Source organism: Heliangelus exortis, chromosome Z (genome assembly GCF_036169615.1).
Source record: "Heliangelus exortis chromosome Z, bHelExo1.hap1, whole genome shotgun sequence".
Lineage (NCBI taxonomy): Eukaryota > Metazoa > Chordata > Aves > Apodiformes > Trochilidae > Heliangelus > Heliangelus exortis.
The window spans coordinates 47,083,321-47,105,346 of NC_092454.1; the positions used below are offsets into that span (position 1 = coordinate 47,083,321).

A 22,026-nucleotide genomic window follows, 5' to 3' on the forward strand; every position below is an offset into this window, starting at 1 on the left:
CTGCCAAAGAATGGATGGAAGGAGTAGTCTGTTTTGCAAGAAGGCTTATAACATACAGGAGGTTAGTTTGAATAATAAAACATGTAATGGCAGAAGAAGTACTTTGTTGGACAAGAAAAGCTGACAGCTACAGAATTCAATCATGCAACATCATTCAATACCACAAAAATCACTACTTTGCACTAAAGTAAATGCAAAGCACAAAAGGCAAATAGTTGCACATATTTTTTCTGCTGTTTCATACAGTTCTGCATAAGAAAGTGTAATACATAACTTTTTACGGAGAATGGATTACTTTTTAAAAGAGCCCTAAACCTGTCTACAAATATCACACTATCAAAAAATTTTTAAAGCATTTCATGTTCAATATTTTAAACTGAAGCTTTGCTGGTAAGGATAATTCTTTCTAACAAAATGGTATTCTCAGAATCACACCTCTCTCACCATTTACTCCAGCCTGACAAAACAAAAAAGAGGGCGAGGTAAAGGAACAGAAATACGGAAGAATGACTTAAAAATCAACACCTCAGAGCCCTTCAGCATCATGACAGGGGAAAGAGCATTGTTCAGAAGTGTATCACTACTAAAATTAAACACCAAAAGAAAAACAGCTATTAAGGCATTTGGTGCAAGTAACCAGCACCTGCAGTTCTAGGTCATTAATTTTTCAGCTTTATACTAAAAACTGAGACTGGCAAAATTTTTCTTAAAAGCAATCTTTAAAAGTACGTATGCAGATGTTGCCTCAGTATTTTAATGTTGCTAACTTCATTATATTGTAAGCTATTTTCTGCTAAATCAAATACTTCTGTTGAAAAAAACACATCTAGAAATCATGAAAAAAAATTAGAATATAGAGACAATAGCTACTAATGCACAGACTGCAACAAACTCATCTAAGAACTTTTAATTGAACTCACTGTTGAGAGAGTTTTAACTCCTGGGAGACAGAGAACATGCAATGAGTATGGCAAAGGACATCAGTCCAGACATATAGCTGGGACATCAGTCATGAGTTAGAAGGTGCTCTTTGAAAAATGAGTGTGCACATGATAAACTGAAAAAAACAAAGATTTTTCTGTTCTTTGATACAAACGTTTTTCTAATGAAACAAAAACTGAAGATTCAGTTCTGCAAACACAGGCACCTAGTACTTTTTTCTCATACAGGGATATTATTGCATCAGCAGTGCACATTAGAATCACATTATTTACAACGTTCAAATGTAGAACAATGGATAACTACTTACCTATGCACAGGAAACACTGAAACACACAAGCACTACTACAAATACTTTTCCTTAAAATCCTTAGTTACAGATCTGTGCTGATTTCATATTCACAGCATTCCGCTAAACTTCTGTTATACACCCATTTGCCTTTAAACATCAGCTAATATTTGCCCCGTTACTTTTACTAGTTTTCATACAAGACAAAGCTTCAAGATGGAAATGTACTTACACAGATTCAGTATCTTTTTCCTTTTTCATTATTCCTGATAAACCAAAGGGCTTCCTCTTCCGTGGTTTTATTCCTAGGGAGTAAATATTTTTCATTTAAAGATCAAATTGATAAGTACATACTTAGCACTTTCAACCACGAGTGCATTTCAATGTCAACACCTTCTAAATGCTGCCGCAAGTCACAAAAAAAAAAAAAATAGAATCTCACAGTGGAGATAGGTATATAACCAAACTATGGTAACATTATTCCAGTTTGTTACTAAACAACATACTGATAAAAAAAAATTAAAATATGGTCCAACACATTAATAAGTTCTTATAAAACTGATTTGCACTGAACACTGAGTTGTTTGGGTTTTTTTTCTGTAGAAAATGAGTGTACTGATAATTTTGAGGAAAAGGACTTTGCTCACAGAAACTCAACGGGAGGTATTGATCCAATTGATCCATATGGCCAATGTATCTGGCTTAGAAACTGAACCCTGCCTCTCTCCCAGCTACAGCAGCTCAACACCCTGCTGTGATTTCCCTGCATGTTCCTGGTAGCTGCAAACCTCTCTCTCTCCCAGGCAGTGGGATCTTGGTAGTGTAGAAAAGCAGAATGTGTCTCAGCTTTCCAGCTTATGCTGAGCTCATGTTTTCCCAGTGCCCTAGACAGCTCTAAGGCCTGCTCTCACTGAGTCTGGGACCATGCTTCCCCTCTGTCATTTCCTCCCCATTTTTACCACTGGATAGGTATAGCTATAGAACTGATAAAAATTTCTTTTCATACCAGTTTAATGTACTACAATTAAATTTAAATATTCCATCAGAGCTGCTGTCATGTCTGCTTTTCTCTCCAATTTCTGCTGAAGTAAAGTAGATTGTCAAGCAAAATGACTTAAGTCCAAGCATCTGATTAAAGTAGTCTACAGCTGTGATATATGATACTATTGATGGCATGCTTTTGAGCAAAATGGTGGATATTATTTGGTTTCTAAATTTTAGCAACTAGCAATTTAAGCACATAATTTAAAAAAATATCATTATATTCCCCTTTACAGAAATACATTAAACAACACATAAAGAATCTCTCCACCCCTAGACATTTTCAGGGCTAAGTAACTGAAAACTTCTCAAGCTGTAAACTCAGTCATGTCATATATTATAATAGAGACAGAATTTTCCAAGATTTTTTTTAGGTGCTAATCTGAGCTTTATTTTTTTTCTGGCCCTTATGCAGCCTAAAATAATGACAAATGGAGAGAAAGAGTAGTTTCTGAACATGGATTCTCTCTGCTTCAGTCAAAAAAGATTTTAAGTGTCAGCTGCAATCTTGGCAACTTAAAAGTTGCTGGCTGCTAGAGTCAGACCAACAGTTCCTACATCCCAAAAGGAAATACCTATTTTATGCAAAGAAAGTACTTCTTAAACCAATACCTTCTGCAAAATAAGCCAGGCTTTGTGACCATAACCCTGCATTAGCCTTGGTATAACTATCATAGTAACCAGGGAAAAAGCCTGAGCCATGTTTTGAGGCTTGCAAATTAAGACGTAGTCAGAAGTGAACAAAATCCAAACTTCTGCAAAGTTAGTTAAAATACTTTAGTTACTAGTTACTTAGTTCAAGAATTTTTATAAAAATATTAAAATTATCTGATCTTTGCGCATCAGGCTTATAAAATAGCACAGGTAGTATTCTCACTGAAGGTTTTTTTTGTTTTTTCTCAAAAGAAAAACTGCTTCTTAATCTACTGCAGGACTTTAAAGTTGCACAGAATCACATACTGAATACCCTCCCCTTCTTAGTGTCAGATTCTTATCCACAGCATTCTTACATAAATAACAATCTTAAAATAACTCACCTTCAACTGCATTAGATGTGTTACATTCTTCAAACTCAATAGGACCTTAAAGAAATTACAATGAAGAGAAACATAAGGTCAAACTTAATCTAAGGTCTTTTAATGGCTATTAAGATTTCCTGAAAATAGTAGATAATCTAAATTATAAACCTAGGTGGTAACTGAAAAGCACCATTACCTTGCCAAGTGGTCACACAGATTGCAAAATTGTACATGTATATTATTAAATATTTTCACTCACAGTGAAAAGTTAAAATGCTATCTTACACTGCCTAAAACAACTTCAATTGCCTAATGTTATTACAACCACATGAGCCATCTCTAATTTCTGTTCTCATTCAAAACTGCATCTATAATATAGCATCAATGTAGAGTTTTCAACTTAGCTTCTTTCATTATGCAAGTTATATAACAAAAAATTAACAAAGCACAGCTATCACCCTAATTTTAATATTCATTCTTTTCTAGCTTTGCATTGTTAGTTTTTCTGTTCCCTCTTCACAGCCAATTGTCTAGAGAGTGAAAAAAGGCATGCAGAATCTTAAAAATAACAATAAAGAAGTAAAGACTAAACAAGAAAATAACCCAGACAAACAAAGAACATTAGTTAAGCGCTGTGTCTAAATGAATTAAGCATGGTTTTCCATTACAGTTGACACAAGCTAGCACTCAGTTGTCCTAACCCTCCTATTCCTTCAGTTTGTCCATATCTAGAATTTATTTAACCCACTACGAGCCATTTTAGGGGTCAAACATGCAGAAAACCAATTATTTTTCAAAGGACTGTGTTCAGGAAATGGCAGAAGCACACCAGCACTTCTGTAAGCGCAAAGAAAGTATAAAGCACATGCAGGTTGGCACCACCACTTTCAGTCCATGCTAAGAAATAGCCCTTTGGCCCCTCTTTGAAACAGTAGCTTGCAATTGTATCCACAGGAAAATCCCCGCAAGTTTAACATGACAGCACTGTGACACAGGGCATATTACATATTTTTCTGTAAGCATTCTGAGGAAGTACACACAATTTTATAAACAGGCACATTACCGGTAAGGTGGAGAAGAAAAATTAAACCATGTCCCAGTTGTATACTTGAAAGCAAACATCCCCTTTCTCCTCCCAAACTTAGGCCACTACTTTGGGTGAGACTTTGACGTTTTGAAAAATTGAATTAAACCCAACTGGAATGAAAGTGATTGTGGAAACCTCAAATACAGAAACGAAAACACACCTGCTTGTAAGTGCTCCAGTTAATTTATCCTTATTAGGAGGTTATGATTATTTGTGAGCACCCATCATAAAGCCAAGAGCTGTGCAATTTTTAGGGTGTTTTCATGTAAAATAAAAGGTGCACTTGAAAGCTTTTCCCAGGATTATCATTTGTACTCTTTTCAAAATTAGTCTGTCATACTCTTAGTCTTAAAATAAACAGCTGACACAAGCAGACCTCAGAGACAAGAAACACACAGCCTACAAGCTTCAGGTTGATTTTAAATAGCACACCGAAGTAAATCATTGTGCTGCAGTTAGAAATGCCACGATGAAAGTAAAAAATAATATAGCTGTGAATTAGCATTGCAAATTAAACAACCGGGATTAATCTGTGTTTGATTCATGCAGCTAAGTACCTCAAATGGTTCTATTTGCAATGTAACCCCCATTATGCATATTTAACTCTTGCAGTGCAAAACTGTGTTCGGCTCAGTATAAACACTACATTTTGACAGCATTTCTCAGAACTGCAACACAATAAAGTATATGTTAAACAAATGAAATAATTTAGAAGCTGACAACATAACTCAATACTCATCAATGATATGCAAATTTGTTTCAGACATGTTAGATAAAAGCTACCAAATACTTTCTTTAAAATGCTGCAGACTTCTAATGATTAAAAAAAAATAAAATATGGTGTGCTAAAAGTAATGATTTGTATTTACTGTAATTAAGACTGAGTCTGCAAAATTTTCCCTGCCAGTAAAAACAGGTCTCAGTGCTTCTAAAATTAGCAACAGGATGAGAATCTAGGACTAGAACACATCAATACTCCACTTATGTTAATATAATTTTTTGGTCTGCAAGCAAAGCTCTTGAGAGTTAAATACAAAAAAACTGATTTTGAATGGCAGTCTTAACTCTCCTTTAAATTTAAATTATTAAGTAATTTCAAATGCAATTCTAATTATTCAATATAGATAGATAAAATACAAATTCCTAACAGGTCTCTCATTCTACTAAGTATCTTAAATACATGGGCATTTTAAGCTGGTCTTCCAATTCCTTTGCTCTGCACTAGATTTGCAGTAAACAAAAGTCAGCATGCTCCACAAATCAGCAGATCTGGGTATGTCAAAAACATAAAAAAAAAAAAAAAAAAAAAAAAAAAAAAAAAAAAAAAAAAAAAAAAAATCCAGAAAAATACACTGTAGATAACTATATCCCCACATTGATTCCAGCAGTATTTTATTTTAGAAATTTAAATCCTATTGTTTAAAATACATTGAGCAAAAAAGTAAAAAAAATACCACAGAACCTGAAGAACAAATCCATTATTTTTTCAACACTGCTTCAGACAATCTATTTTTCATCACTTCACTAAGGATTCAATTACTTCTGTTTCTTGGTTCTATATATATTCCCATTTGGCCAGGGGAAAAAAAATGCAAACAAACAAACAAAAAAATTCAACAAAACAAGTGCCAAACCAACCACAAACACTCATTCTCAAACAAAAGCAGAAGGAAAAGCTGTAAACCACTGAAACTTACACATATTTTTAGAGAAAAACAATACTCAAGCTCTTCCAGAATACCATCTTTTATTTTACCCTTTCCAGCTACTAAGACTGATCCTCAGGCTTTTAAGACTTTTACACTAATGATTAAAATAATATTCAAGGTTCAAGTAAAACTTATCCTTATTTCAGATCAGTATCTCTAACTTTTACTTCTAGCATACGGAGAAAGCAAAGGTTTTCTTTAACAGCATAACCAAATTCCTTTGTTTTGTCTCTGATACTTGCCTAACACTTGTCTTTGAAAGTGTGGTTTTTACAGCTTGAAAAAAACTTCTCATTGGAAGAGAAAAATATTCATGTTTAGCACTGGAACATGAAGACAAGAAGACCAGATTAGCGTTCTCTGTTGGGTTTAACAGCTGGTTTACCCCTAACAATTCTCCTTATTCTTGCAGCAATGTATTCTTTTCTCACATACACTATTAAATGCAACCTGAAAAAAATCTCAGTTACTAAAGAATTGCCAGAGATAGAGATGCAAGCTGCACAACAACTTCAGTAAGCAGGTCCCACTTTTTCACTGAGCTTCTATGAAATTGATTTAGAAATTTTAAATACTTGTTCCTCCTGATGATACCTATTAGCTTATTTTATGCTTCACCAAAATGGGCAGTTATCCTAGGGATCCCTCCTACAAATGCTCTTTCCTTCCTCTGCTGCCTTATTGCAGCAAAGATAAACAGCAATCATGAAAACTGTGGTTTCTTACAGCAGATTGTGTGAATCTGTTTACAGTTCAGAAGCACCTTTTAATCCTAACTTACTCTTCCTACTTAACTCATATTTCTACAGGGCCCTGCATGGTTTGGAATCTTGGAAGTGTGAGGTGCCATGGCTGTCCCTAACAAATCCAGAGACATCAAAAAGTTACTTTCAGCATTTTCCACCAATGCCCAAAACCATTTTCTGATCTTGTACGATTTTTACTTAAACTACCTCCACCAATATAGCACATGCTACATTATTTCCTTGCAGCAAACAAAAAAAAAAAATCAGGCATTTTGCACTTTTGAATGGACTGCAGTGAAATTTTTAGCAGCCTTTAATTTTCTAAGAGTTTTATTCTGTAACTTCAGATCAACAGTTTGGCTCCCTATGTGTCTGCTGTAAAGAGTACCATGCTTTGCATGGGGCGTAGTATTTTTAAACGAAAATAACATTACAGAAATAGACATTTTGTGTGATAAGCTTTTGGTAGCCCACATCATAGCTGTAGTGCTCTGTGGGCAGATATCTTTGTGCTCAAAGATACAGTGATACTATGGCCCAGCCAGAAGTGTATCCCACACCATCTCCTGATAAAACCAGCTGCAGTCTCCTAGCCAGCCAAAAGGCCTTAGGCACACATATTACCATGGGACTATAGCATCAATAATGAATTTGGATGCTTCTTATGAAGCTCCCCTGCATTGTCCTCTATTTGTGTATATAGAAACAAAAGCATCTGCACTATCACTGCAAAAAGAAAAGAAAAAACCCAAACAAACAAACAAAACCCTACAAACAAGAACAACAACAACAACAACAAAAAAAAACAACAAAACAAAGCAAAACAAAAAAATCCCCAAAGAAACAAAAAACAAAAACAAAAAAAAGCTTTCTTGTGTGAATCATGGTAACATCTGTCTTCCCAATTCTTGATTCCTTAATCACTAGATGGCATAGCCAAAAAACTCCCAGTGGGCTGGCCTTATTAGCAGACAGGTGAAATATGTAGATGCAAGTCAGAGCATTCAAACTCAAGAGCTGGTACCACAGTAACTTGTGTAATAATGGCACAAACATTTTTAAGGTGGATGCACCTTAGAGGCAGGAAAGTTTTCTTAACAGACATCTTGCTGAAGACAAAATTGCTGAAGTATGGACAAAAGCTTAACAGCAACAGGAATTTCAGCTCAAAATCTGCAAGGTTATAAATATAGATTTCTGAATCAAGTAGCACATCCACTGTCAGCTGCAACATCCAAAGAAAGAAAAGCAGCTGTTTCAATTTTATGGAGTATTGCTGATATTGGGGACTGAAGTCACTCCCTGCCACATGGTCACCGAAAGGACCACTTAGATGTTGCCATACTGCAATAATGATTATAATAATGATAACAATAATGATGATATTCTGCAGTGCCACAGTCAAAGCATTGTGATATCCTTTGTTCTTTTTCTTCTGACAAGAAAACAATGTGAATTGAGAAGCAAGTCTTTTCTCAAGCATTTCATATGAACATAAAATAGGATTGAGTGCTAGAACTAAAACAGCTCTGTAAAAATTTTAGGACATTTATCAGTGTAAGTAAAAAGTTATAGCTGAGATCTAGTCCAACCCTTTCAAAAGTCTCTGAATTAACATTCTGCTGGGTTAAGAGTGACTGGTTTCAGGTTCAAGATACCTTTTTAGGGTCCAATCTGCCTGTTGTTATATTGAATCACAGAGTGGTAATTATGGCTAAAGTATCTCTAATATCTGTACAAAGACTTGAAAGTATTTGTTACTATGTGCCCACAGAACAGAAAACAATGAACTCCATAACCGAGGTTAGACAGAAACAGAAAGAAATATGAGTATCTAGTGTGATTTCAGTCACTTAAGGATACTTTCCTAGCTACCAGAATGGTAACAAAAATTCATTATTCAACAAAGGGACCAGGGTTAAAAAAATAAAATCAGTAAGCTCCTCTAATTGCAGGTGAACATTCCCACCAAGTGTCAACCTGAAGTATTTTCCAAGGCAAGCTGCTGCAGCTCACTACATTTTATCAGCTAGGACAGATATGGAGACGAAGAAAAGGCAAACGGATGATGGTTTCAAAGACACATGGAACCAGACAGCTGCTATTTGACAAGAGACTGATGAAAATAAATCAGGAGTAGGTCAGTTCTTAGTCTCTTGGAAATGAGGAAGCTTTGACTTGCTAGAACAGAAGAGGCAAAAGGTTATGCGAATAAAGTGAATTTTTTAATTTTAATTCATCTAATAACTTACAGTAAGTGACACTGGCATAAATTAAGCACCGGTGAGTCTGCAGCCCAGGATGCATCTCCTATACTGTTCTGAAAATCCATGCACTTTTTTTCTTTTTGACAAGAGGCACATCAGCATGTGGGCTTTCATGACACTAAGAGGCAAAGTGGATGGCTAGCAATAAGGAGATACTGATATTATACTAAGATAAATGAAGTTAAGATACTAAGATCTTATACTAAGATAAATGTAATTGCACTGTAAATTACATTTCAGTACCCACTACATATTTAGCCCACATCTATGGGAACAATATTTTCAGAATACATACAAGGCAACTATATAATAGTCTATGAATTACAACTTGAAGACTGTTACTTAATTTATCTACAAAGTGATATTAATTATCCTGAAGACAGTCAGGTTTGTTGTCAGCTACCTTGTGAAGAGTTTCAAAACCTGGATCCACAAAATCTGAGAGACAGGTTTTCTAATCTATCTGTATACCCCTTACACAAAACCTCTGTGAGGAAGACACTGGGAGAATGTTTTGCTAAGGTAAAACCAACAAAATAATTGGCACTTTCCTCAATAGATAGGGTGGGAGTAAAGTTTTACTGTTTGGATTCTTAAACAAACAAGGCAAATACAAAAGCCAACTACCACTACTGGGAAGAAAAATACAACTTCATGTCATAACTTTAAAAAGAGCTCCCAGTAAGTATATTGTTGAACTGAAAAATCCTTCTGAGCTAAAAAGGTAAATGAATCAAGAAGTCAACAAAAAGCTGCTTCATATTTGCATCTACTTTTGAAAACTGTCTCTTTTCTAGCCTAAGAATAGGTACGCACAACAGAAACATTACCCCATCCAAGCATATACTTTTATTAATTACACCTCATCTTCAGTAATGATAAACACTTTAGAGACTAAAAAAAATTTGCCCTTCCCCCCCATCCCAAGGAATCAGTTTACACACACACATGCACACATATAAATATTAACATATCTGTTTCAAGCAAAAGCTTTTAAAAAGACTCTGTAAATCTGTACTTGTAGTTACAAATATGGCAACAAACCATATTCTTGTTTTTGATAAAAACAAAAGTTTGTCTTTTTGAGTGTAAATCATGCATGAAAGGAGGACAATTTTTTTTAAACGGCATATGCTTCACATGCTGCTTCAAATGGCAAAGCTTTGCGTGCCTGGCCCAGTGCCAGTTGACAGCTCAGCTGGATATCAATGCACATTCTGACCCCCCTTGCAGCGTGTCACTTCTGAATTGTTTCCGCAGTAGAAAGTTTATTCAACCTCTCTCTCAAATTCAGTGGACCGACCATCATTCTGCTATTTAATCATAGCAGAACAGGTTATTTTTCTGACAGCACTAAAGCCAGACAGCAATTCCTAATGAACAGCTTGATACAAGTGGAATTTCGACTGTTTTAGCCTCAATTAATTCTGCTGTCAAAACAAATGACTGCTTTTAGTGTTTAGATGTTAAGCTGCATCACAAAGGTCAATTTTATATGTACACAAACACATAAGCAATCTTTTTCTTGCTATCATCTGATCCTGTGACAAGCTCATTGGAAAATTTCAAGCTTTCAAATTTAGAAGCCAAAATATACTTTCTCAACATTACCTGTTTCTAAAATTAGCTTCTTGGTTTTATTGCCTGTCCAAAAAAAGAGATGTGATTTTATAATGATACATAGGATTTTATTTTTCCCCAGGACTTCTTATTCTAGACTTATTTGAAGAAAAAAACTCCCAAGTTCAAGCATAGCTTATTTGTAGACGTACAGACAAAAGATGAGTAGCTGTTACTATCTTGGAAGTAGGTAACATATTTTTGTTATTTTGATCATGCTGGTAGTAGACTGCCACAAGCAAGCACTAGTTTGTTGACTGAGTGAGCTCTACTTTGTCAAAGAAAAGGTAAGATAAAGGACAGAAAATACAATTTGCCTGTTAACAGGCAAAGCTGAAGGAAAACATTGAAATAAAAGCTGGTAAGAGGGTATTCTTTAGTGTAATTCTACAGATGCATAGTTCCACCACAATAATAACTAAATTTGACTACTCATTGATACAACCTCAGGATGATATATATCAGCCTACCTGGTATGTAGCCTCTAGAGTTGCTTAAGACTTGACCAAATCCTTGGTTTTTGTTTTTTTAAATTAATTTTGAAAAAAACAAACTACACCATGGTGATACTACTAAAAAGAGAGGTGACAGTGGCAGCCTATATAAATCATCAGTAAATAAATAAATAAAATAAATTATTGGTAGGAACATCAAAACACGGGTAGCAGTTCCAAGGAAAGTCTCACTCTTTTTTTTTTTTTTTTAATGATGCAATTAACATAGGAGAGTATGTACTAAATAGGCAATTAATTCTAACACTCTAACCCTGATTCTACTGCTAGGTTTCCAGCCCTGCATTCAGCTCACAGGATTAAAGGGAACATTATTCATGTCAGGCTCTTCTGGTACTGAGATTAAAAGCTCTGTGAATACACCAAGTACACTACTCTCAGGGGGCAGTATTACCATGTTACTCACAGAGCAAAAACAAAGCAGAAAATAACCATAACCTGAGTGACTTTAAAATAATTATCAGTTAAGATGTTTATCTTAAATGAGGAGAACAACTTTTTTTTCTCTAAACTAGAAAGGTAGCCATCTTCAGTTACCAAGAAAAGATGTTTTTTTTCTTAGATAATGAAGGAATTTTCCACAAGAGACTTTAAACACATACCTAAGGCAATGTTTCAAGTTAGAGATCCAACTAGCCTGCAACACCCGAGTATGACAACAAACACTAGAAATTTCAGCCAATTCATGAAAGCATAGGGTCTGTAAGCAGAAAAAATGTTAGATGAGACACTAATTTGCAGACTGCTATGTTCCCCAAGTTCTGTCCTCCACACCTCTCCCAGACCTTTTTCATCTTTTTTTTACTTTTCTGATGCTTTACACTTCGACTTCACCACAAATTTCCTTTCTGGCTGCATAAATAGCAGGATGTGTGATGTGGCTGGTTTTGAAGTATCCACAGGCTAAGTGGCTGGCCAACAGACATACAGACAAATTAACATATACTCAGCTGTCTGCTGATTCTCCAAATGAGTAACTCAACATTACAGCTGCCTCTCCCTTATGTGGCACGACTAGTTTGTATCCTTCTCTACCCTATTCCTCATTTTTATAAAGTCTTTGAATCCTCTACTTTTCCATCAAATTGGGTTGAAAGTAGCAAAGTCTTGTGAAAGCTATATGGCTGTACAAGGAAAAATACTTGAAAGCATCAGAACTCTAAGTGTAGTCTATAAATTTAAGTATAATAAATGGCTCTGCATGACTGCATAGTGCACGATTCACCTGCTGAAGGCAGAAAATGCAAGCATGCAGTGATGCAAGAAATGCACAAAAAAGAGTATAGTAGTTTTCTTTAAGGAGTGAGCTAAGATATTGACACCCCAGACATTGTAAATAGCTAAAGTTATAGCTTTCATCTTTAGAGACTGCTTCAAAGAATTAGGTCTTTGAGACTGTCACACATTGCTCCTGTAAGCCAAGAGACATGGTTTCTTACTGAAATTCTGCACTTAAACCCATCAAACCTTCACAGGTTAAGATGTTTGATGGGACTCTTTACCTAAAACTGAACAATAAAAAAAAAAACAAACCAAACCCAAAACATTTTAACCAGAATTTTTCAGACAAAAATTAGTCTTCTTTCAGCTAGACAAAATCATCTCAATGGGACCTTTTCCTGCTTTGTAGTACTATCCTATTTACTTTGACAGAAGATTGACTTTGTGGAGAATTTATGAAAACTATACATGATTAACCACCTCTCCACTGCAACAGCGAAATGAGAAGTATTGATTAGTATATGACATGCACCATCAATAAGAAAGGAAAACAATACAAAATTCCTCCTGGTGTGCTTTTTATGCAGCTTATGGTGAGTACAAGACAGCTCTTTGTGGGAGAAGAAAATTGAAACTACAGGAATAGAAGTGAGAGACATGTTATGGATTACCACAAAATCTCCTTTCCCCACATTTATGCTCAAAGACCGACTTGGAACCCACGACAGCACAGGTTTAACTTTCAAATATGCTTCAGCATTTAAAGATACAAAATATGCATACTATTATGAAGTACTACCCATAATAGTACCCAAGTCAGTGGTTGCAAAAAGGACAAATGCATGTGACAAGACTGATTTTCCACTACTGCTTGTTCAGGTAATCCTGAGCTTAGGTCTGTGCAGCTAGTTTAATTAGCTACTGCTTAGACATTCTCCTTTTCCCTTCCCTCATACTGGCAATAGGTCAAGGGTACTTGCACAGTATACCTGACATTGCAAAAATGCAGACAAAACAATATCAATAAAATTGAGTTACTGACAAAAGGTCACCCAAGTGATCTATAATAAGTAAGACAACAATAAAAAGACAAAGACAAAGCAGAAAAGATTCCACACTTCCTGAGAACCACCATGGACACAAAATTCAAATCACAAGTCAAGTGAGAATTAATTTTTAAATGCCAGAATAGATATTTATGCTCAGGAAAGAGTATGACGTTCAGACCTAGTTGACCAGACAATCAATCGGAAAACCTGACTAATATAGTTTGTCCTGGTACAATGTACTATCATGTTGCAGTATTTTTGACAGTTAAATTATAGTTAGAGGCAAGACCCTGTGCAACACAACTTAGTGACCACTAATACTAGAAAAAGCTTGTGTAACAAGACTCAATCCATTGCTCTTCTCTTCTCTAGACTGCAGTCTAGAATGAAGAATGAACTACAGGTTGCTATAAGGTCACCTCAGAGCCTCCTCCAGGCTGAACAACTCCAACTTGCTCAGCCTTTCTTGACAGGGGAGGTGCTCCAGCCCTCTGATCATTTTTGTGGCTCTTCTCTGGACACACTCAAGCTCTGTGTCCTTCTTATGATGGGGCCTCCAGAACTGGACACAGTACTCCAGGTCTCACAAGAGCAGAGCAGGGGGGGAGAATCACCTCCCTCAACCAATTGTCTGCAGCACTTTTTCTATTTAAATTACTGAAATGGACATTGCTTTGCTCCTGCAGCCGCCACAAAATTATTTCCTTCAAGCTGCACCTGACTTGGTTTGTTTGTAAATAGAAAATTCAAGAGGACCCAACAGTACTACAACTTAGTAAGCATTCAAGATCATTCAAAACCCAGATTTTGCACTCTTGGAGATACAGATGTTACCTGAAGTATTTTCATCAACGCTATCAGTATTCCACTTGAATTAAGAGACTTTTGAACAAAAGCTGTACAGCTACAACCCTTCAGAATATTAAAAACAAATAAATCACAATCTAAAAGAAGTTTGCAACTTAGGCATATGTAGTTATTAAAAATCTGTAGATGATAGATGCTGATAGATGATAGTACCCAAAGTCCAGCTTAGGAAGGTTTGTTGTTTACAGAGAACCCAATTTTTGCAAGCAAGAGACATCTAAAACAGGAACTAGGGCTGTTTCTTGGAACAGCTCTTGAGCTTGCAGCTCACCATTGAAAACATGGGCTCTACAGCACAGTACTGTTAAATACTTTTCTACCTGCCTCATGACCAGCTTCTCAAAAAAATCCTCAAGGACTCTCACACTTAATTTCTTCTATTAACTTCTGAAATACAGCAATGGTTTGCCTTCCTTTACAAAGAATATTTTTTCTGAATCCCTTGAATACTGTCAGTGTCGATAGACTCAATCTTCTGTGCAGAATTATGTGTAGGCAGTCTTTGAGAAACTGTGACACTTCAGGCTATTTATGCACCTAAACACAAGTGTTGGTAGTATTAAAATATTCACAATATTTACAGAATACATAAAGAAAATAAATCATAAGAACATAAAAAAAACCCCATGCTTTGTTAACACTTCCGTGTGGAAAGGAGGCTTAAAGATGTCATGCAGAGCTGTTCAAAAATTCGTACTACCCATTTTCAGTGTTTACTTCTGTCTACTTTGATGTTTTTTAGAGCCCTAAGAAAGCATTTTTTATAAATGCTTTAAACTATTATGCTATCAAACAAACCCATGGAAATAAATAATTGCCACACCCAGCACTATTTCAAGTCTTTGTCTCAAAGCAGAATCCATTATTCAAGCACATAACAAACCTAATAGCTTTAATCAAAACAAGCTTCAATACCCCATGGCCTTGTTTTGCCTCACAGTCTCTGAGAAATTACCAACCTGTTTCTAAAACTAGGAGTATGCACTTATTCTTAACCCTTTTTTTTACCCCTACATTATCCTGCTCATCTTGTGCATATCTTCATTAGGCAGAATACAAGTAGTCTAACACAACACACTAACTAAAAATATTAACATGTACTGAGGACAAACATGCATGTAGAGTTTGTACTAGCCTCTCACTTGTGGTGCAGCTTACTTTAAGGCTCTGTCATTCACTCTGGAAAAAACAAATAAGCAGTACACTCCACAGGCACTTAGGACTAAAATTTAGGACATTTAGGACATAAGAAATTAGAAAAGACTTGAGAGTAGTTCATAAAAATGCTCCAAACTTTACACTAACCTCCAATCACCACCACCAACCGACAGCCACATAAAACATTACTCTAATCAAATAACCAATAATCCATTTGAGTTCACTGAATCAGATATCAGTTGAATTTCAAACTAGGTAAAACGTGTTTCTTAAATGATTCCTGAATGGAAGATCTAATACTTTACAATTCTGATAACAGGTAATGCTGCCAGCAGTAAAGATCCAGACTAAACTGCTTTGTTTGCCATGCAAATGGCTTATGTGAAAAGTCCACACTGCTTCAGCAGGAATGCCATATCTAAATAAACCATTATTTTTTTAGGACTTCAAAATACAAAATGTGTGAAGCTTTCCAGAAACAGAGCTCCTAAATGTGTTCCTTCAGCATAGACAAGGATCACCAACGTATTGCACATTGACAAGGATACCAGGTTATTTTTTTCTGATATGTGCTATCTCATGACGCAGAAATGATCTTGGCATCATAGCTGTCTTAGGTCAATGGTAAGTTTCTTAAGTCCAGACAATTTGATAGTTTTCCCAGAAAGAATTTCAAAATTATATGGGGGGGGAAAAAAAAAAAAGTCCTGAATTAATGTCTCCATTTGACATCCATGACCTTAAATTTTCCATGACTGGACTTAACAGAAGCCTTGAGACATTTTTTTCTGCATGGGCAAATAAAGAAAAATAGCTTTCAGCAGCTCCTAAAAGCAACAGACCAAAAATCCTTTTAATTAGCATTGCTGATCAGTTTCTAATCAGACTGCCAATTTCTGGAGTTGGTGGAGGGAGGAAACAGCAGGAACTTTAGATCTGTCCTTTTCTGAATCTTGTTATCTGTGGAAGCACCACTTGATCAAAACAACTTACACTATTATTCCTAATATCTAAAAGCACAAGGTGGACAAAAGTCAAACGTTTTACTGCATGTGCAAAAGCCAGTGATGGCTGTTCAACAGCAATTGTGGATAATACTGTAAAGTACTTTTGTTACTGTTTAATCCAAAGAGCTGATGAACTGCAGATACTAGTATTATGATGTTTTTAAACTAGCTTCTACGAGCTCATTCATCATGTACTAGAACATCCAAAAAAAGTTCTTTTTTTTTTTTTTTTTTTTTTTTTTTTTTTGGACAGAAAAGGAAAGGAGACAAATATTTTTATGGGCTTGTATTTTCCACAGTGCAAATTCCACATGATTTTACCAGTTCTTGCATGTGACTATTCCTCTTTGTCAGATCTTCTTTGCTCACTTGAGTGTTGCTGTTTCAAATCATGTCTGGATTATTCAGAATGTGAAATTCAGATGAAGCTAGTATAAAACCAATTAATTTTAATATGAAATATTGTTAAGAGATGACCTAGCACCTCTCTCACACCTCTCTCAGTGGCACAGTATGTGTAATAATTGCCAATTATTACAAAACTGTAAATCAGTTTTACTGGAGGGTTAAAGAGCCAGCAAAGTTTATGGCTTTCCAGTCTTGTCTGTAGTACAAAAAAAATTTTTAATTTCCTCTTTATTACATTTTTGAGAAAAAAATGTAAAAATACAAAAACCCCAATAAATTACCAACAGCCACTAATAAGGACAGTATAATAAATTAAAACAATAATCTAGATTTGACTTTTGTTCCTGGTTGGGTTGTTTTTTGAGGGTTTTTTTTTGACAATGCAGAACAGCTGAGTCTTCTTATTTGGCCTTCAAGGTACATTTAGGGTAAACTGTAGCAGCCAAAAACTAATACAGGGATAAACACACAGTTTCCCACATCTGAGAAGAGGGCACAGTAATTCAGTAGCTGAAAACCAAAAATCACTCATAACCAACTGCAATTATATAGGCATTCACTAACTTCTTCAAATATAGATATTTTCCTGCCAATTTCAGACATCAGATCTTGGAAGAACATAAGCCTGTACTTCCTAGCACTTTCTGTTTCATGTGGCATCAGCTTTTCATGCTGAACACACCAATCTTTTAACTGGTTTTATAAGATTAAGTAAATAAAACCAGAACTCAATGATAGATAATTAATCTGGAATAGACATCATCTCCACTACTAACATAACATATATTTGGGGTGGAAGAAAAGCAGACATTTTCTGCAATGCAATAAATTAATTTTCCAAGGAACATGGAGCAGCAGCCTATCACAGAAACGGATCCACCAGAAGTGATCAAGAACTCCTGAGGAACACTGGAGGACCATGCAAGGTGACAAAAGCATTTTCTGGCTGCTGGTATCCCATCTGCTATTAGGCCTAATGCAGAAACGTATCAGAGAACATGTCAGAAACGTATCAGTTCAGGTTGGAAGAGACTTTTAAATGTCCCCTGGTGCTACCCTCCTGCAGTGAGCAGGGACATCTTCAACCAGATCAGGTTGCTCAAAGCCCCATCCAACCTGAGCATGAATGTTTCCAGGGATGTGACTCTCTGGGCAACCTCTTCCAGTATTTCACCACTCTCATTGTAAAACATTTCTTCCTTATGTCTAGTTTAAATTTACCCTTTTTTAGTTTTAAACCATTACCCCTATTAAGGCCTATTACAACAGGCCCTAATAAAACGCTTGCCTTCACCTTTCTTACATGCCCCCTTAAAGTACTGAAAAGCCACAGTAAGATCTCCCCAGAGCTGTCTCTTCTGTAGGCTGAACCCTAACTGTCTCAGCCTTTCCTCATAGGAGAGATGTTCCACGCCCCTGATCATCTTGGTGGCCCTTGTCTGGAACCACTCTGAGTGGTCCATGTCTTTCCTGTGCTGAGAACTCCAAGAGCTGGACACAGTACCCAGGTGAGGCCTCCCAAGAGCAGAGCAGAGGGGCAGGAACAGCACCCTCGACCTGCTGGTCACCCTTCTTTTGGTGAAGCCCAGGGTAGAGTTGCCTTTCTGCGTTGCAAGCACACATTGTTGGCTCAAATCCAGCTTTTCATCCACCAGGAGTCCCAAGTCCTTCTCCACAGGGTTTCTCTCAATCCCTTCATCCCCCAGCCTGTACTGATACCAGAGGCTGCCCTGACCAATGTGCAGGACATTGCACTTGGACCAGTTGAACATCATGAAGTTTCACATGGCCCGTTTCCCAAGCTTGTCCAGGTCCCTGTGAATGTTAGAATGGTTCAGAGAACACCTTAAATTCTGACCTGAAACCACACTGGTTATTGCAGGTCCTGCCAGCTCTGTGTTTTTCAAATTTCACAGTAAGTGATGGTTTTTGTTTTTCACTTAAAATAAACTGATATGCTACCAGACACATGTGACTAGCATTTTAACAATGAATAGAAGTGAGAAATAAATAACAACAACAAAAAAACTTTATTGAAGTATTTTGTTAATAGAAATTTCTAAACTAAAAAACTAAACTAGTATTGAAAAAAATATTTAAGTAAACTGAGTAAAAAGTAGGTGATAAAGCTGACTAGGTAGACTATTTAGGTAGCAGTTAAAGAGCCATTGTAATGAAGTCTATAAATGAAATTAACCTCCCCACAGAGTATTACTGAAAGAAACATTTGTACCAGAAAAAGTGTTTAGAAACCCCTGTGTATTAAGATTCCAGGTGACAGAAATTAGCCACCAGAGGGAGCCCATATAATCTAGTACTAAGTACATCACTGTAAAGAAAAAGTTCAGATATGCAGATGAGTGCTTAAGAAAAACTATTTTCAACTTTCCTGTAAATTGTTTATGGTTCAACCAACCAAACCACATTTCTCAGTATTTCATTTCAGATTCATTCTTATTTTTAAAGATATAAAGAAAAACAAGTGAACTCTGCTATACAGTATTAACTATAGCAAGAAATTACTGAAATAAGCCATAATACTTTGTTATGCATTATATTTTTAGTTTATTGTGTTTTCAGAATTCAGTATTTCAGAAAGTGGCCCATAATCTAATGTGGCATACTAGACAACACATAATGAGGAGAGGGGAAGACCTACATAGCCCTGAGGAATTTTAAAGTATTTTTTTTACAGATTTAGGATGGAATCTTAAGCAATGATGACCTCCATAAGACATTTTTTCGGGCATTTGTTTTGTACACCACATCATTTTTACACTGAATATTTAGACTTAACTGAGGAGCCATCTCCAGCCTAATTGATAAATATATCTCACACAGAAAGACTTCCATTTCATGTTTCTATTTCATCCTTAGGTGGCTGACACCTCACTTTGTCTTCCAAGCCTTTGCTATCATCAAAGCTGCATGATTCTAAGTTAATAAAATTAATATAACAAAAGCGGTAACCTTAATTAACATCACTAGTGGTCTGTGTTTCCAGTCTTTTACATTTCACAGCATCTGGTAAATCTGTATTCTTTTACTGCCAAATTTGCCTGTGCTTTCCCCCTGCACCAAGTTGGTATCAGTACAACGATTTAACATTGTAAAAGAAAACTCAAGGTGCATACATATATTTCCACGCTACACAAGCTATCTTTCCTTAGAATACTTTGCTACTGTAAGTGGTGAAGAAATGAAACTTATTATAGGAAAAGCTTTTATTTGGCTTTAGAGAATACAAGTGGGATTTGAAAACCTCTGTACTGCAGCAACTAAGTACAGAGAATGTATGGCTTTTTCAACTAAATGAATAAATGAAGTGCTACTTCTTACTATGTTGTCTAGTAAAAAAAAACATTAGTAACATGAATGATGAAGTGCACCATGCTCCAGGATACATTATCAGGGGTCTTTGTAACACAGAGGATCAGAATCCTAAATGCAAGATGGAGATCCCTAGCTGTGACATATCATGCAATAGCTAGTCAAAGAGGTCTAACATGGAATTTTCGGATCTTTGTCCTGATTTCAGACCAACTGATCTTGAACCCCTGAAGTTCATGTTTTTTCTTTCTTAAACTTTACTGAAAGGAAGATAAAATACACAGGAAACATTAAAAAAACGTATCATATACAATCTTACCTCAGCCCACTCAGATATCCGCATTAGTGAATCACAAGAAAACATATAAAACAATGTTATGTTAAAAACACCTCACAGAGGCATTGTATAATACCTGCTAACCATATCTAACACTTTAATACAAATTCTCAGTATGTAATCTGTACATTCCTGTTCTGAAAAAAAACTCTGTGCTTTTGCACAAGAAAACAGATGCTAGTCAGATCTCCTGCTGAAGAAAACGGAAAACAGTACAACTGAATTCCTGTATTCACACACCTAGTGACTGCATTCATACTCAAATATTAAGGTGCACACTGTTTATCCTGCAATGCTAGATGTGGACTACTGCAAGACTGTCTTTTTATGCCAGTCCTGAAAGTTACACACCACACTCAACTAGCAGTACTTACAGAAAGTACTACTCAATTTGCTGCTTAGTAAAGAAACAATCCATGTACAATCTATTAAAATGGATAATTTTGTAAGCTAACTGAATAAACTGGTGCAATTCTTGTAACAGCTCAATATGCAGCTTTAGAAAAATCCATTCTGAAAAGATCCATAAATTTATATTAAAGTTCTGAAATATAATTTATGCAGAAATATATAACAGATGGTTTTTTGCAAGGAATTTGTTTCTTGACAAATATCAGTGACGTACCAAGGAACAATATTGTTTAAAATCTTCCTTGAAGGTCTGCATAGAGGGAGAGCTACAAATTGTCATGCATTACAAACACAAATACCATATGTACTTAATAACAGCATGTTATCAATTTCTACTAATCTTTTGTTATCAAGGACAATGTCAAATTCTCAGAATTCATTAGAAGTACAAAAAAATATATAACACATTAATAAAAATGGGTTTGAACTTTTATTAGGAGTGGAAATCTACAGTTTAAAAATTTACATTTCCTGTCACTCATTTGTGATCTCTTACCAGGTCTTTCCTTGCCAGTTCCTTTTGACTCAGCAAATTTCTGTATTAAACTCTCAACTGTAGTATTTGCCATGTTATTAATAAACTCTTCGTGCACCTTCAAAAAAAGCCAGAGCAGAAACAAAATTAATTAAAAAAACCAGTAACTGAATTAACTGAATTAATTAAGTAATTAACTTTACAAAATGTTTTTCTCTACAGATAGGATTCAAATTATTTCCCACTAAAATGATTCCAGGGCTTCCAGAAATCAACAGGCATTTTGTCAAGGAAGTTCTTTCTTTGCTTTAGTACTGGCAAGTGTGTGTACAATATAGACACAAACTAAGAATGAAATAATACAGCTTGAGGATGGGGGTGGGACTTACTTCCACTTCTTTCATTTAAACAACTTGTGTATAATTTTCTGAATTTATCAGCAACATGTCCTCCTCCAAGGGACGTACCAGGAAAACATGCAGGCTGCTAAGCTAGCACCAGTTAAGGGTGTGAACTGTTACTACTTTATTATCA

The 22,026-nt window shown here is 35.8% G+C and overlaps 1 protein-coding gene across 1 annotated transcript in view; it reads right to left on the reverse strand.

Moving 5' to 3' along the window:
- FCHO2 (FCH and mu domain containing endocytic adaptor 2) overlaps positions 1-22,026 on the reverse strand; it is a 94,189-nt gene that overhangs the window by 44,143 nt on the left and 28,020 nt on the right. The window contains exons 8-10 of the mRNA XM_071731121.1: positions 21,514-21,610; positions 3,307-3,351; positions 1,461-1,533 (exon numbers count right to left, since the gene is read on the reverse strand). Of these exons, the coding sequence (XP_071587222.1) occupies positions 1,461-1,533; positions 3,307-3,351; positions 21,514-21,610 (215 nt within the window). The remainder of the gene's footprint in view (positions 1-1,460; positions 1,534-3,306; positions 3,352-21,513; positions 21,611-22,026) is intronic.